Genomic DNA, 14838 nt, shown 5'->3' with positions numbered 1-14838 from the left:
AACTCCTTGCAGATTTGAGATCTTACTGACTGCTGTCAGAAACTTGGGCACCAGACAGACATGTGGTCACTTTCCCAAAAGCATTCATATATTTGATATTAAATATAATATAAACATTATATTTATATAAAAGCTGAATCCTGATCACCTTAGGTGGTTATACCACCTGTATTAAGCAGACCATGTGCACAAACAAAAGAGGCCAAACATACAATTTAACAAGTCCGATATAGGGATGGTGTAGGTTTTCCTGTGGAAAGCCAAAGAGAGCAAGCGAGTGAGCAAGCAACAGATACGGAGCCAGAGAATGTTTTATGAGACCTCTTTGAGTAATCACATCAAGAACACCCTTAGTTACAAAACAGAAACCCCCTTGAATCTGCCATCATGTCTACAGGTGATTTGAGCTGCTGTCGGTGCATGCAAATAACTTGACAAGGACTTATGGCTCCTGCTGTCCTGTTAAATCAATACCACTTCCTACTGCACAGACTAAAAAGATTTTGCAATGCTTTTGCTTGGTTGACAAGTCTGAAAGCAGAAGGCATGTGCGAGTGCTGTCACAGTAGAGTATGATCCTGTTATCTGTTATTAGCGTATTTGCACATACAGAACTTGGAATATGCTATTTAATAAAATATATCCATGATTTATTTTCATAAAAAAGGATTAAAATATTATTTATTTTCATGTTTTCAATTTGAAAATGTGTTCTAATACAGCATATAAGATACTTAAAAATAAAAGGAGTTGTCTTGTGCCATGTGCACCTGTAAAACCCCATTATTTATATCTATGCAGGATAAATGGCTTTTAACTTGCAAGTTAGAAACTAGGAATTAATAGGTCAAACAGGATTTTACCCTTTTGTTTAGGAATTAAATAAGAATATGAAGAAGACACAGTAACCAGCACACCCTTACATCATCTAAGTTTTTAAAAATTTTTTTCTTTAGTTTGGAAGGCATCAATTAAGAATTGAAATGTAGTAATGAAAAATCTGAAGGAGCACTGAAAACACACAGTTTATGAAAAAGAGTATTAATTAGCCTAAGAATTGATACTGTATTTAACTTTATATACCACATAAGGGGAATTACACTAAGAGACCCCGTTACTTGGTTTTATTCCTCTGCATTTTCATTCTTTACACTGTACCCAAACTTTCTGCAAGGGAAGACTTAGCACATGTTAACATGGGCACAATAGCCTCATCCTCACTACATCTTGCATCATCTGACGCGATCAAAGTGAGACAACACACAGCCCCAGCTGCCTTAGGAAAAAAAGTAAAAATTCCATATAGTGTTTCTTGAAACACCATCCCCGAGAAATCACCCCACTCACTGCGTGCTTGAAATACAAAAATCAGAAAACACACTCAAGCTTTACAAATTCAGCATCACTCCAGAGCCAGGCTCCTCTGCTCCCATCAAATTAAGGGTAACTCCTGTAACTAAACAGGGCTTGGCTTGAGCTGTGTGTAAGGATGAACTCACTCCACGATGTGTCAATTTTAACTTACTTGTGCTTTGAATCCTTAAATCCACTGAGGGGGGAGCACATTATATCTGTTTTCCCAACAGTGCTGTCATTCTGTTCTAAAATCAGTACAATCTGTTGAAGTCAGGGTCATGTACTGGATGAAGGAGGTCACTTCCCTACATCCCTTAACGTGAATCCAAATGATACGATGAAAATGTCTTTTTGGGAATTAAAAAACCCAACCAAACAAACAAAAAAAAAACCACCAAAAACCCCCCCACAAACCAAACCTCAGCAGGTGCAGCTCTCCTCCTGCAGCTGATAAAACCTGTCCAGTTCATATGCAAAAGCTCTGTGAATGCTCCTGTTCCTATAATCAATGACATTGGCAACCAGTGGTGCTCACAGGCAACAGCTGTTCACCCGATGGCCATTCGTCTCCTAAAAAAGGCTGCTAAAGGTTAGATTCCAGCAACCTCTTGGGACATACAATAAATATGGAAAGATGCTTGCGTGCCTGAAGCACTGTGTGGAAGCTCCTGTCATTGTAGGAGCTGACAGCTTGATGTGCCCTGCCATAAGGAGCGACCTTTGGATCAATTAGTTGATGCTAATGGTGAACTGGAAAAACCACGGCACCGCAGCAAGCAGAATTTAACAGTCATTTTGCTACTTGAGAAAGCGAAATGTGAATTTTTAATCTGGTCGCTGGGCAAAACTCCTGCAGGTTTTAAATATCCCAAAGGCACCACACGCGTAACGCGCTCCATCCCGTGCTTATTCCACACTTTCCCTACATGCTGTTTCTCACCCGTTAAGGATCCCCTTGCGCAGGGGCGATCTCCCACCAGCCGAGACCACATCCCCGTAGCCCTCAGGGTGCAGAGGCACTTGGATGCTCTCCTGCCAAGCCTGGGGACCGCTCCCGGCGCAGGTGCCGCTGCCCATCCCCGCTCCCACAACCCGCAGGCTGCCCGCAGCCCAGCCCCGACCGCAGGGGCAATCACCGCAACGCCGCCTTGAAACACGAGCCTCGTCCCTAAAAACCCTCCTGGGAGCCTCCAGAGGGCTGCGGAGCATCCCGGGCACCAACCGCGGCTCCCGCAGGAGCCACCCCACCACCGCCCGAGCAGTGCCCGCTGCTCGCCGGGTCCGTACTCACGGAGGCTCGGGGCTCTCTCCGAAGCCGGGGCTCCTCTGGGTGTCCGCTCAGCCCCTCGGTGCGCGGGGGAGCGCGGGCAGCGGAGCCCCCTCCGCCCGCTCCGCGCCGCCGGCGAGGCCGCACCCACCCACCCTACGTGCGGCTCGGCAGCCGCGGCCCCCTCCCCGCCCGCCCCGCTGCCCCGGCCGCCTACGTGTGGCCGTGCATGCGGGGAGCGCCCGGCACGGCACGGCAGGGCAGGGCACGGCATCGCATCCCTCCGCTCGGGGGGGCGGCCGCCGGCTCGTCCCCTCTGCCTTGTCAGCTCGCTCAGGTGGAAACGGGGCTTTCCCGCAGCCGCCGGGCCCCGCTACCCGGAGGGGTTTTGGGAGGGGGCGGCCGCCGAGCATCCCCCCCGCCCGAGAGCCGGGGGGTGGCGGGGGGGCAGCGCAGGGACCGGTGGCACTTGGCGGGCACCGCCGGCCGGAGCGTGGCGGCGAGTCACGTCCCCACGGCACCGCGGCTCCGGGAGCCTTTTCCGTGGGGAACCCGCTGCTCCCGAGCCCGTCGGGTCGCAGCCCACCGGGCTCGGTGTTGGGGGCTCCTGCGGGGACTGAAACGGGAGGCGCTGAAGCCCCGCGGCTTAGGAGCATCCCCGGGGCTGTGGTACAGCGGCGCCTGCCCGAGCGGACCCTCCGCCGCTCCCTCCCGCCCGAACCATCTCCTGCTCCCCGGGACTGGCCAGGGATGCGCTGCTCGGAGGGGTTTTGTGCCTGCAGACCGGGCTCACCCTCCACGGCGGGGGCGAGCGGGGCAGAGGCCGGGGCGGGGGGAGAGAGCGCCCAGCACCGACGGGACTCGCCCCACACGGGGCGCGGGGACCGGACCGCGGTGGGAGCGCGGGGGGTCAGGGCAGCCCCACCGCCCCAGCCCCGGCGGCTCCTCCCGGTACTTCCCGGCTCCTCCCGGCACGGGCGGTGCGCAGGCGCAGCGCAGGCGCCGCTGGGATGTTGTGGAGCGGATGTGCGGGAATGATGTGGGGTGGCGGGATGGGCGCGATGGGATGAGCGCGGCAGGGTGAGCGCGGTGGCGGCGGCGGGATGAGCGCCGTGCCGGGGCTGCAGGCGGACTGCGAGGAGCTGCTCGGCGCCTTCCAGCAGGCCGACACCGTCCGCTTCGAGCGCTTCGCCGAGCTGTGGCGGGAGCGCCGCTTCCACACGGTGTTCTAGTGAGTGATGCCGCCCCCCCGCATCCCCCCGCATCCCCCCGCATCCTCCCGCATCCCCCTGTCCCCTCCCAAAGCCCGCAGCCTCTCGCTGCTGGGCTTCCCCCGCCGTAAAGGGGGGTGTGGGTGAGCCGTGTTCCCCCTCAGGCCTACCCAACTCTGGGAGAGGTTTGTCTGCCTGGGGTCTGAGTGAATGGTAGGGGTGCGTCGGTCCCTGTGTAATACTGGAAAGCAATTATTAGTTCAGTCTATTTCAGGCGTGTGATGTGAGAGCTGACTCCTCCAGGAGCTGGATGCAATTCTCATGAGGTTAAAAAACATGACTGGAGGACATTGCATTTTTTGCTTTGAGCATAATTTAATACAGAGAATTTAATATGTGAAAGCTTAAGGTCTGGCTGTCCTTGAAGGCTCCCCAGGACTTGGGCCCTATGACCATATGCCCATGTTGTGATCTTGGGGATGTCCTGTGCAGGGGCAGGAGTTGGACTCGATGATCCTTATGGGTCCCTCTCAACTCAGAACATTCAATGATTCTATACAATTAAAATACCTAAGGCTTGTTTTTGCATTATGGATTTTGTAAAGCCTGCAGTTTTATATTTAGTTGCTTTAACATACTGCTTTTTTGTTTGTTTGTTTGTTTGCTTTAGTGGCAGAATGAGAGCCTTGGAGAGGAACAAGCTCACAAAGAAGACTTTAGAACTGGCCCAGCAGTACTTCTTGCCCCCATATGCCTTCCAGATCCGAGTCGGTGCTCTGTACCTTTTGTATGGGCTCTATAATACCCAGCTTTGTCAGCCAAAACAAAAGGTAATTGTTCTTGAGGTTCTATTCTCAGCAGATACCAGATGTAAGATGTGTGGTATACTGCTGTCTACTCTGTCATCATAAATGTTCAGGGCATTTCCTCTCGTTTTCTTAAAATAAAAGTACTTCAAACCAGATGGTTCCATTGGAAAAGGTAGGGACAGACAATGTGCTCATCAGCTGTAGGGTGAGCTACATTATACCCTCAGTTAGTCTTTAGAATTCCAACAGAATGAATAGTGGCTGAATTATTTCCAGTTCCCATTAACCAGAAGTGAAATTCATAAATAGGTTGGGAGGGTGCATGCCTGAATGACCTGCCTCTTGGCTGCCTTTAGAATCGGAGACCAGTATCTAAAGGAGTTGGAAACTCGGTGCAAGAAGTGGTTTACTTGGGAACTGTGTGCATATGCGCAGGGGAGTCCAAATTCTTTAAATAACAAACTGCATTTGGAGTAGTCTACAATGATGCCATGATGTCTCATATCTTGAGCTCAGAGAAATTACTGCCTTTTATAGAAACGAATTTAGGCAATTTTAAAGCCACTGCTAATAGAGCAACTGTAAGAGAGTACACGAGTTATCAAGGAGGTTAACTTGGGTAGAGAGAAGATGAGGTGGCAGAGTAGATGTGACAGGAGAGAAAGGAAAAAATAAAGGAATGATACTTTTATGAGCATTTCAGTGGTAGCACATCCTGTTACAAGTAGTTTCCTGATCACTAGTGAATGGAGTCTCCTTGGTGCAGACTATTTCACACTCTTAAGAATGTGAAGAATTAATGTTTTCAAATATCAGAAAGGACTTGTGTTCCACATCACTGTCAAAGAAAGCTGTAGTGAGAAGATTTAACCCAACAGCATAATGAGCTCATCTGCATAAAATGTTGATAGTAATAACAAAAGTTATAGGATCCTTCTGCAGTTCTGTGGTCATGTGACATGCTACACCCTACATATCCATGTATTGTCTGTAGTAGAATGTGATTGCAGTAGCCAGCTGAATTAATTTTTGTTTGTTGAAATATGCAGATCAGAATTGCCCTCAAGGACTGGCCTGAAATCCAGAAATTTCAGCAGGATCTGATAGACTCCCAGCATTATGATGCAGCATATATCTTCAGGAAACTGCGACTTGCCAGAGCATTCCATTTCACAGCAATGCCAAAGCTAGTGAGTTACTATATTAAAGACTTAAGTTTTTAAGTAAAATATCCTTATCCTTCAGTGGCTAACAGTTCAACAGCCACTTAAATTCTTGTCTAGGGAATAATTTGTGAGAAGTGCTGACTCTGAGCACTGTGACAGCAAAGCTCTGTGCTGTTGCTGTCGAGATGGTTTTATGCCTTTCAGCATCTCCTGACTGTTGGATATTCAGTAGGAATTCTGAAGAGGAGGTGCCATTTTAAGTTTGCTTTTAGGTTACAAACATTGTCTCTTGCTTTAGCTGAACTACAGAACTAAGAAGAAGATTGAGGAAAATGAATTTAAAGAAGAGTTTAAGGACCCAAGTAACAGAGTAAACACCCTCATCACTAATGATGTATTGGAGGTACAGTAACTTTTAAACTACAGATTAACCACGGGGGTTTCTTTTGTTTTTCTTCTTCTGCTGTCCAAGAGCTGTAACTTCTCTAATCAGCACAGTCTTGTCCTTTTTAAGTCTCTTATGGAATGCAGACTAGGGTAATAGCCTGTAATTTTACTGAACACTCAGAAACGTGGCATTTAGTTTGGCAGAATTGTGGTACCTTTTTTCAATACTGAAATATGCTCTAATGTTTTATGGGCTTACCTTGGTAAGGTGTAGAAGGGGAAGGATGTAAATGGTTAATTGTCACTTAAAGAAAAATGGAAAATGGGGGGGAAGCATGTTTGGTTTGATATGTCTGCAGGTTGCAGTTGGAGACTTGATACTTGTGGTAATATGAATTTACTTATCCTGCAAGTTCATAGGCTTCTCTAACCTTCATTTCTCCTTTTCAAAACTTGGTTTTGTTTAATGTATAATAAATTTTATTAAAAATGCAGTAATTCAAGCCAGGTATAGGTTCTTGCATTGCTGGCAAATGTGTATCATCAGCAAGGTTGAATACAGTGTTACAAAAATCTGTGAAGTAAAATGCTTCCTCCGAAGAGATGAAAATAAACCATCATATCAGAATGAAACCTCTGTGAATACTGATCCTGAGTAACCTTCTTAGTTTAAATAATGCACAATACTCTTTCTTCTTTTGCTTATTTGATGGGTCAGTGCTAGGTAGCAGGATTGCTTGGCTCCCTAAAACTCAACTGATCTAAACAGAATCTGTTTCTGTCACTCTTCCTGGTTCAGTTAGAATGGTTTGTGTAGCCCTGGTTTTGTACATTGAGGACTGATATTGCCTTATTGCTGGAATAATTTTTTTTTTTCTCGAAAAGACTCTTTTTTGAAATTTGTTTTAGGAACTGATGAATATTCATGACCACTATCAGAAAATGAAGTGTGCCATTTCAGCTGACAAATCCCAGCCAGACAAGCCCCTGAGCTTGATAAAAGATGACTTTGTAGTCACTCTTAAAGACATAACCTTGGAACATCAGGAATGGCAGCAGAACAGAATGGTGGGTGATATCAACTATTGTGCTGTGGCAACTTAGCAGGTTATGTGAACATGTCAGAACTGGCTTTCTTGGTGTGATTACTTCTGAACTTTTAAATCTCAGACTGAAGTAGAAGGAACTTAACACTGGAGACGTGGAATGTGTAAAACCTGAGGCAGAGGTATGGTGTGGAGGAAAGGACTTGTACATGGTGCTGCCTCTGTGGTACCATAACCATTGCTGAGAGGGAATCTCTGAAGGTGTGACTCATGGGCAGTGTTAGACTGACCTCGTGAAATACCTCTGTAACACTTATTCTTGGATTAAAGAAAGGCCACAGTGTAAGATCAATGAAGAAAACGTGTATGGGTGTAAATAATTGTTTTGGTTTTTACAGTTCTTGTATTTTAGCTGTCTTGTATATGACAGATGTTTAAAGAAAAATACTTTTTTTTCCACCCAGAAATTATTCCTAAATGCTAAAGAAACTGATGAAACAGAAAATAAAAAGAAAGATGAGACTTTGCTGCAATCAGAGGTAAGAAAGCTCAACTAGTTTGCTGTGTTGCACAGGCTGAATCTGTTCATTTTTTGACTTCTGATCACAGGCTAAACAGTGAAGGTCAAGGCTTGATAGTGTCATAGTAAGTTCTAAGGACAGCTGGTGGGGCTGGTTGGTTTTTCTTGTTTGCTTGTTTGGTTTTGATTTTAAATCACAGTGTTTTCTGATGAGCTGTGAGCATTTATTGCTACCATAGCTCTTAAATGCTCGTAATAAAAAGTCTCTCTCAGGTAAGGAAGGAAAAGAGCTGTATTTTCTGGGCCAAACTCCTTAATGCTTCCTCCTGGAATTTCAACTAAATTTGCAATATTAATTTTTTTTATGCTACAAAATTGTCTCATGTTGTACTTGTCTGCTTATTTCCACTTTGAATTTGATTAAGATGTGAAGTTTCAAATTTGATTTTCTCCTCCTGGGCTTTGTAACAGTGAAGGCAACAAAAATTATGCTCCACCTTTTTAATGAAATTTGGACTTTTTTTTTCTTTAAGTAACAGTTTAGCAGCATTGTAATTATGTAGAACTAATTCTAGAGTTACAGATGTAGTGAGATATTGCTCAAGTGATTGTCTGATGTGATATTGCATTTCAGTACTGCCATGAGAGAATAAGAAAATTTTTGGTGACTGGACTATTGTTTCTTTGCAGGGTTCTGAAAGAGCAAGTGCCCTGGCCAGAATCAAATACAGGTCTTACTCTGCAGTTGCTGAGGTAGGTATGAAATTTGATGATAGGGATGTATTTATTTTTATAGGACAGTTTTCAGTACCACTTTAATGTAAATGCTGGGTCAGAAAGGAATGAGTTAAAATTGCACTCTGTAATTCAACCTTTGAATGTTCTGGTTTTCCTGACACACTGGGGAAACTCAAGGCTCTTATTATTCTTGTTAGCTTTATGGAAGAGTGCAGATAAGGCCTGTGCTTGGGGGATTTTCATTTACAAGATATCTTTTAATGTCTATGCACTGTTTAAGTAGATGGAATTTTAAGGAGATGGAATAAAAATACTTGCGGGTTTAATTGCTCAGATTCCTTGGATCTTAGATACTGGAATCTCAGAAGTTGCTTGTTTAAAAAATGGAACTTGGGAGTTTAAAGTCAGTTGCAAGTTCTTGGAAACACTGTTTGAATAACTCCTACTTTAAAATAAATTATTGATTTGGCATTTTTTAGCAGGCCTAGGAGAAACATTGCAACTTCCTCTGTTTATTAAAATCTCATATTGAAAAATGTGTTATTAAATGAAACAGAGCTCTGGATTGAACAGCAGTCCAGACTTTAATGAATAGTGATAGTGTTTTGTAGGCATCTAAGTAAAATATGATGGTTAGGAGGCTTTAAGGTGCAGCAGTGACCTAGTGTAGTTTGGTAGCAACAGAGGATGGTTTGGGAATTAATGAGTGTTTCATTATCTGCATTTTAAGTTATACACCCATTAAATCAAAAAAGGGCCTTGCCCTGTTAAAACTGAAGAACAGCAACTAGTGAGAATCCTCCCTCCCTCTTTCTCTCCCCTTCTATCCCTTCTCCACCTCACATGGAAGTTGGTGCTTTGGTCCTTGCTGGTTTTTAAGTGACATACAGCAATATCTGGCTGTAGAAGTTCAGCTTTCTTTGTGTCATTCATATGTTTGGGTTCTAGGCTTCCAAGTCCAGAAGACACCGTCAGGTGAGGTTAGAATCTTCTGAATCAGGGAAGTCTCCGAGCCGAAGTAGAAAAACCAGTAGGAGACCACAGCCAGCAAGGAGAGGAGATTCTCCAGAAGTCAGAGGTATTTCTCCATTGCATCCATGAACCTGGAGAGACTGCAAAATTTTGTCCATTGTTGTGCTAGCAGAGGCAGCTGTGAGTCAGTGGAACATATGGGAAATTACTTTTCCTGAGGGAATTGTCTTTCTGATATCCAGCTTTTAAAATTATAGAAGTTGCTTTGCCATCTAAGATTTTTGTTTACTCATTATTTGTTAAGTGGAATAAAACAGCGAAATAGTTTTGAATTATCTTTATTTTGAAGACAGGAACCTAATTTCAAAGTTCCAAGCTCTATTTTCTTACTTGCTTCTGCTAGAAAAAAGGTTACTGACAAAATTAACCCCTCTTCGGAGATGAGCATTAGGCAATGTTGCTCTTGCTTGACTTTAAAAGGGTAGATGAAGTGTTGAGAAGGAATAAGGGCACTTTGAATTATCACAGTGGACTGAGTTGCTGATTAATTTGTTTTAAATTGGTAGTGTTAATCACTTGTTATTGGAGATTTCTTTAGTGAGCCGTTCTGAAGGTACTGTGAAATGTAGGTTTCTCTACAGCATCTGACTAGGATGTGAAGAGAGCAGCAAGTGAACAGTCTTTCAGCTGCTGGACCAGGGATGTTGAAGCAAAAAAAAAAAAGGAAAAAAGCTGACAAAAAGTTTTTCCTCAAAATCTGTCTGCAGGTGAAATGGAAGTGGCAGAGGAAACTGTTACTCGGCACGTTGGGATGCCAGTAATCATAGAGGAGAACTCAGATGAAGAAGGTACAGTAACTGGAATTCTAACAAACTAGTGGCTTGTTTTTCAATAGCTCTCTGCTGTATTTTTCTGAAACTGAAGCTGATATTTCAGATATTTCAGATCATGCCTTGTTGCCTTGAAAAGGCTAAGATTAGTTTTCAGCCCGTTAATTGTAAGGAAATTAAAACTTTGATTTGGAGCTTTCTTAGGAGCACACTGTGGCAAAATACAGAGTCATGTGTATTTTGCTGTAGTGTGTTCAGAGTTAAAATTGGTCCAGTTAAAAGGAATCTCACTCTTCTGTAATACAAGTCTGGCTTGGAGAGTTCCCTTGTGTAGGGAAAAGTGATTTTTTTTTTTTTTTTTTGGTCATTCACCCACTTACAGAAGATGCTTGTTCTAGTAGGTCTGGGAGGTAAGATGAGGTAAGAACAGCCCTTGCTGCCTTCACTTTCGTTGAGGGGACATAGAAGGTTCCCCTCTAGCCTTAGTTTCAGCTGGACAATGTTTCAGGGATTGAGTTCCAGTACACATGTACAGTAATAGCATCCTCTGCTGTACTGGAAGTTGTCTGACATCGTTGAGGGAGGACTCACAACTGCAGTGGAGGAGTGGATGACTCAGGTTGCTGGAAATAATGTAATTTTAATTTGGAAGCAGTGATAAAGCAGATTGCTCAAAGCTGGAGTTGCTCTACAGAAGCATCAGATTGAGATGCTGGATGATCTTGGACTGCTCTGCAACTCAGAAGCTTCAGGGTCTGTTCTCTGTTGCTTGAGGAGAACTTAAGCACCATGGAACAGGCACAGTACAAAGAAAATTGCATCCTCTTTATCCAGAGGTACCTTATTTAGCTGTGCTCAGGGAAGAGCCCAGGGAACTGCTTGGCTGCCATGTCTCAAACACAGGAAATGTTCCTGGGGGAGGAGCTGGCCAGCTAAAGGCAAGATTTCCACTGGCAGTCCTAGCAACTCTAAGGCTGATGGGTCTTGCTTACACAGTGGAAGGCAGACCTGGTAGACTAGAGGTACTGGTTCTTAACCTGAAAGAGGAGGATTTAATTAGGTTGCTTAAAAAGGGGGAGTAAAGGGTTAAGTACAACTTCTGGAAAGCTTTAATGACATAGATGAGCATGAGGAGTGTTTCTTTTTGAGTTAATTTACTATCCAAAATTGTATGTAATGGAGGGATATTTCATACAAGCGAGCATAATAACTATTAAAATACATTTGTGGTGAGGTAGCATGTTTATATTTGCTCTTTTTAAATTCAAAAGAGCATCTTGTAGTGCTGAAGGGAGTTTACATTCTCTGATCACTTTTAGTTCTAGACTAATCACTTTTAGTTGTCAGAATTCATTCAATTTTAAATGATCAGATTGAAGACTTAGTGGTGCTTTTAATATTGTACTTTATTTACTTTTCCTTCACTTGTCCACTTGTTGTGGACAAAAAGTTTCTTTCTAAATTAGGGACATCCTGCATTTCTCAGAATTTTTCAGTAAATTCTAAAGCGTTAAAAATACCCATAAGCAGTCTCTTCAGATATTTTGTGCTTAATTTTTGTGAGTATTCCATCTGTCAGCTTCATAGCAAAGTCTCAAAGTGGGTTCATGAGGAGCAGAGAGCTCTCAAGACTGAGTAAGTTTTGAAGTACAGTATTCATCAATGGAATTTTAATTGATATTTTGAATGATAGTTTGCTGTAGAATCTAGAAAGATTTTTTTTTAATATTTAAAAAAACATTGGTAGAGGAATTGGGGGGGGGGATCTCAAGAGCTCATCTAATTAATTTCCACTGCTAGATAAAATGAATTCTATTTGAACAATTTGCATGAGGGAAGACAGATTGAAAAGCTTAAAAAAAAAAACCAACCCTCTCTCTATTTCATTTCAGAAGTATCTCTCCCCAAGAGGAAAAGAAGATGTTAGAGGATCCAGTTGGAGAAGCACTAATGTTGATTTTAATGAGAAAATGTAAATGTCAGAGGTAACACCAAGTGCTTGTTTTGGATGCCTTTGAACATACAAGAAGTGTCTGGGACCAGAACTACAGGTGATGCTGGAATACTGGTAGTGACTGGGATGCTTTAGATGTCTCATGGTACAGCACCTGGTGCCTTTATTCATCTGGTGAATGCTTCTTGTGCGAGACAAAGTAGCTGTGTCCTGTCTGAGATGAAAAGAGAAGGTGGTGGCTCATCATATTTAGCTTGTACATGAGAGTTGTCACTTGGAACTCGTGTTGATGGTTTTAGCTGAGGCTGTTAAAAGAACAGCTCACAAAACATTTGCCCATATAAGACATGCTTGTAATCTTTTATCTCTGATCATAAAACTAAGGTTACTGACTGCTGATAATTAGTGCAATAAATTATTTTTCATGGTTTACTTGCTCCATTTTATAGTGTGTAACTTCACTGTTGATCACGGTTTGATCCCACACAAGTGGAAGTGAACTTGATGACAAGCCTTTTGTTGTACCCTGTCTCCAACAGATCATCTGGAATAATTCTCTATTTGAATGAAGAGATGTAAAGTGAGTTTATTAATTCTGCAGATGACCTGAAGATGTACAAGGGCAGGACTGGAATTCAAAATGATCTTTATAAATGGGAGGGGAGTGGGAGAAGTGGGTGTGGAAATAAACATGGAGCTCAGTACTGAGAACAGGCACAGGATGGGGAAATGATTGCTGGGCAACAGTATGGCAGAAAAAACAAACAAACAGAATAATCAACTAGAGTATTTTCTGTAAACAATAAAAAGCAGTAAAATTTGTGTCACTCAGCCCTGAAGGGCTACAGCCTTAAATACCCCCATCTGACCACAACAATTCAAGAAGAATGTGGAATTTTTTCACTTCTTCTATCAAGAAAGGCCAGAGGAGTTGAGGTATTTTTTTCTATAAGAAAAACCATGAAATAGAAATTTGAAAAAATTTGAATATAAAAGGAACCTAAGCTGAATGAATTAGTTTGCTAGTGTGACTCTCAAAGGCCAAAGGAATTGAAGTGCTGTTGCCTAGAAGAAAAAACATTTAAATGGAATAAAAATGGTTTTACCATAAAAGGGGTCCATATTAAATGCACTGGTTGGCAAGGAGGAATGGGCCTAAATGACAAACAGGTTGAACACTGAAAAAGCTGTTAATTAAGTACCAGTGTTGCACTCAACCTTGTTAATGAAAAAAGAGGAAACACTTTGTAATAAAGCCAAACCTTACTGTATTGTAAACTGAACAATTGAATATGCAGTTGAATAACCAAAATCTTTACAGTCTAGTCCCAAAGTCATTATTAGTCCAGATCTAACTGTTACAGGAAAAGAATACTTCTACACAGAGAAAAAAAAATCCCTATAGTGGTAATAATACAGTTAAATTTATCTTACATGCACTTACACTCAACCCTTTTTTTCTGGTGTACTGTTCACTCTTCCACTGCTCTTCTGGTCTTAAGGTGGTTAGACTTAGTCTGTGGATAGAACATGCCATAGATGTCATCTTCTTAAAAGGACCCTTCTGTAGTTATAAAAGGTTGTGGAGGTATCATTTCTGGAAAGTTTGAACAGTTTGGTTTTTACTTGGGTTTTCTGACTTGTGCTTTTCTCTTACCAGCACAAACCCATGGTCTCTATGCATTTCTGCTCCTAATTTTTGGTGAGCAGGTTCAAGAGACATGAGGAGGTTCTCAAGAGAAACTTAGTCAGACTTTTTTTGGTCAGTTAGGATCCTGTTGGTAATACTGCATTTGTCAGGTGTGTCAGTTCCAGCTGGTGCTTTGGGGGCAGATGTGCGGACTGATGGACAGCAGTGTAGGTGTAATGAAGAAGGAGAGTTCTTTCTAGCAGATAGTGGTACTACCACTTCAAATTCCTACTTTCTTAAAGAGTTTCTTCACTTAGGAAGTTGTTTAAGGATGAATTTTAGAGCACCAATCCTCTTCTGCTGTTTCTAGGCACAGAGGTTAAGTTAGGTCTTCCAGCTACATGGCATTGGGTTCATCCCTTGAATGGAAACTTGAAAGTGATTTCTCTTTTCTGTTTCCCTCCAACTTGCAGCTATCTTTCTCAGTAAGCCTAAAAATTAAACACAGCTACAAAAACTTACTTTTCACTTTCTTGACGGGCTCTTTTCAGCTGAATTATTATTTTTCCATGTGTTAGGCATAAGTCTATTTTAACATGTTGAAGGAGTATTTTTAATACTGTTCCCTGCAGTGGCACTTTTTCATAACCATCTTATTTGCCTCTCCTTATATCTTTGAACCGTCCCAAGAGCTGAGCAAGGGGGTGGAATTTGTCAGGATTTTTAATATTCTGTGACATGAATCTTCCCCGCACACACCTCTGAAAACGATTTGCAGGTCTGCACTGGAAGCATGCAAAGGCTTGACTAGGCACAAAGATGGGTGCATTCAACTAGCAGTTATTTTAATATTGTAATAATTGAAAACAAATGTTCTGTAATTTGTTTATAAAATTGCACAGATGTAAAATGGAAGTTATGATTAAGAATAAACTTAGAACTGCTGACTATA

General features: G+C 42.8%; 1 protein-coding gene and 1 long non-coding RNA gene across 2 annotated transcripts in view; one reads left to right on the top strand and one right to left on the bottom strand.

Annotated features, from left to right (window-relative positions):
* Positions 1-3555, bottom strand: part of LOC135416352 (uncharacterized) — a 33438-nt gene extending 29883 nt beyond the window's left edge. Inside the window, exon 1 of the long non-coding RNA XR_010431557.1 lies at positions 2648-3555. This is a non-coding gene — a long non-coding RNA (uncharacterized LOC135416352). The remainder of the gene's footprint in view (positions 1-2647) is intronic.
* A 55-nt stretch (positions 3556-3610) lies between these two features.
* SNAPC1 (small nuclear RNA activating complex polypeptide 1) lies at positions 3611-14838 on the top strand. Its single transcript, XM_064659431.1, has 10 exons — positions 3611-3854; positions 4505-4664; positions 5693-5833; positions 6108-6212; positions 7106-7264; positions 7707-7781; positions 8453-8515; positions 9449-9578; positions 10240-10320; positions 12195-14838. The coding sequence occupies exons 1-10, from the start codon at positions 3727-3729 to the stop codon at positions 12227-12229; spliced, it is 1077 nt and encodes a 358-aa protein (XP_064515501.1). The 5' UTR covers positions 3611-3726; the 3' UTR covers positions 12230-14838.

Source organism: Pseudopipra pipra, chromosome 6 (genome assembly GCF_036250125.1).
Source record: "Pseudopipra pipra isolate bDixPip1 chromosome 6, bDixPip1.hap1, whole genome shotgun sequence".
NCBI classification, from domain to species: Eukaryota; Metazoa; Chordata; class Aves; order Passeriformes; family Pipridae; genus Pseudopipra; species Pseudopipra pipra.
Note: the sequence above shows the minus strand (reverse complement) of the source record. Positions and strands in the feature narration are given on the sequence as shown.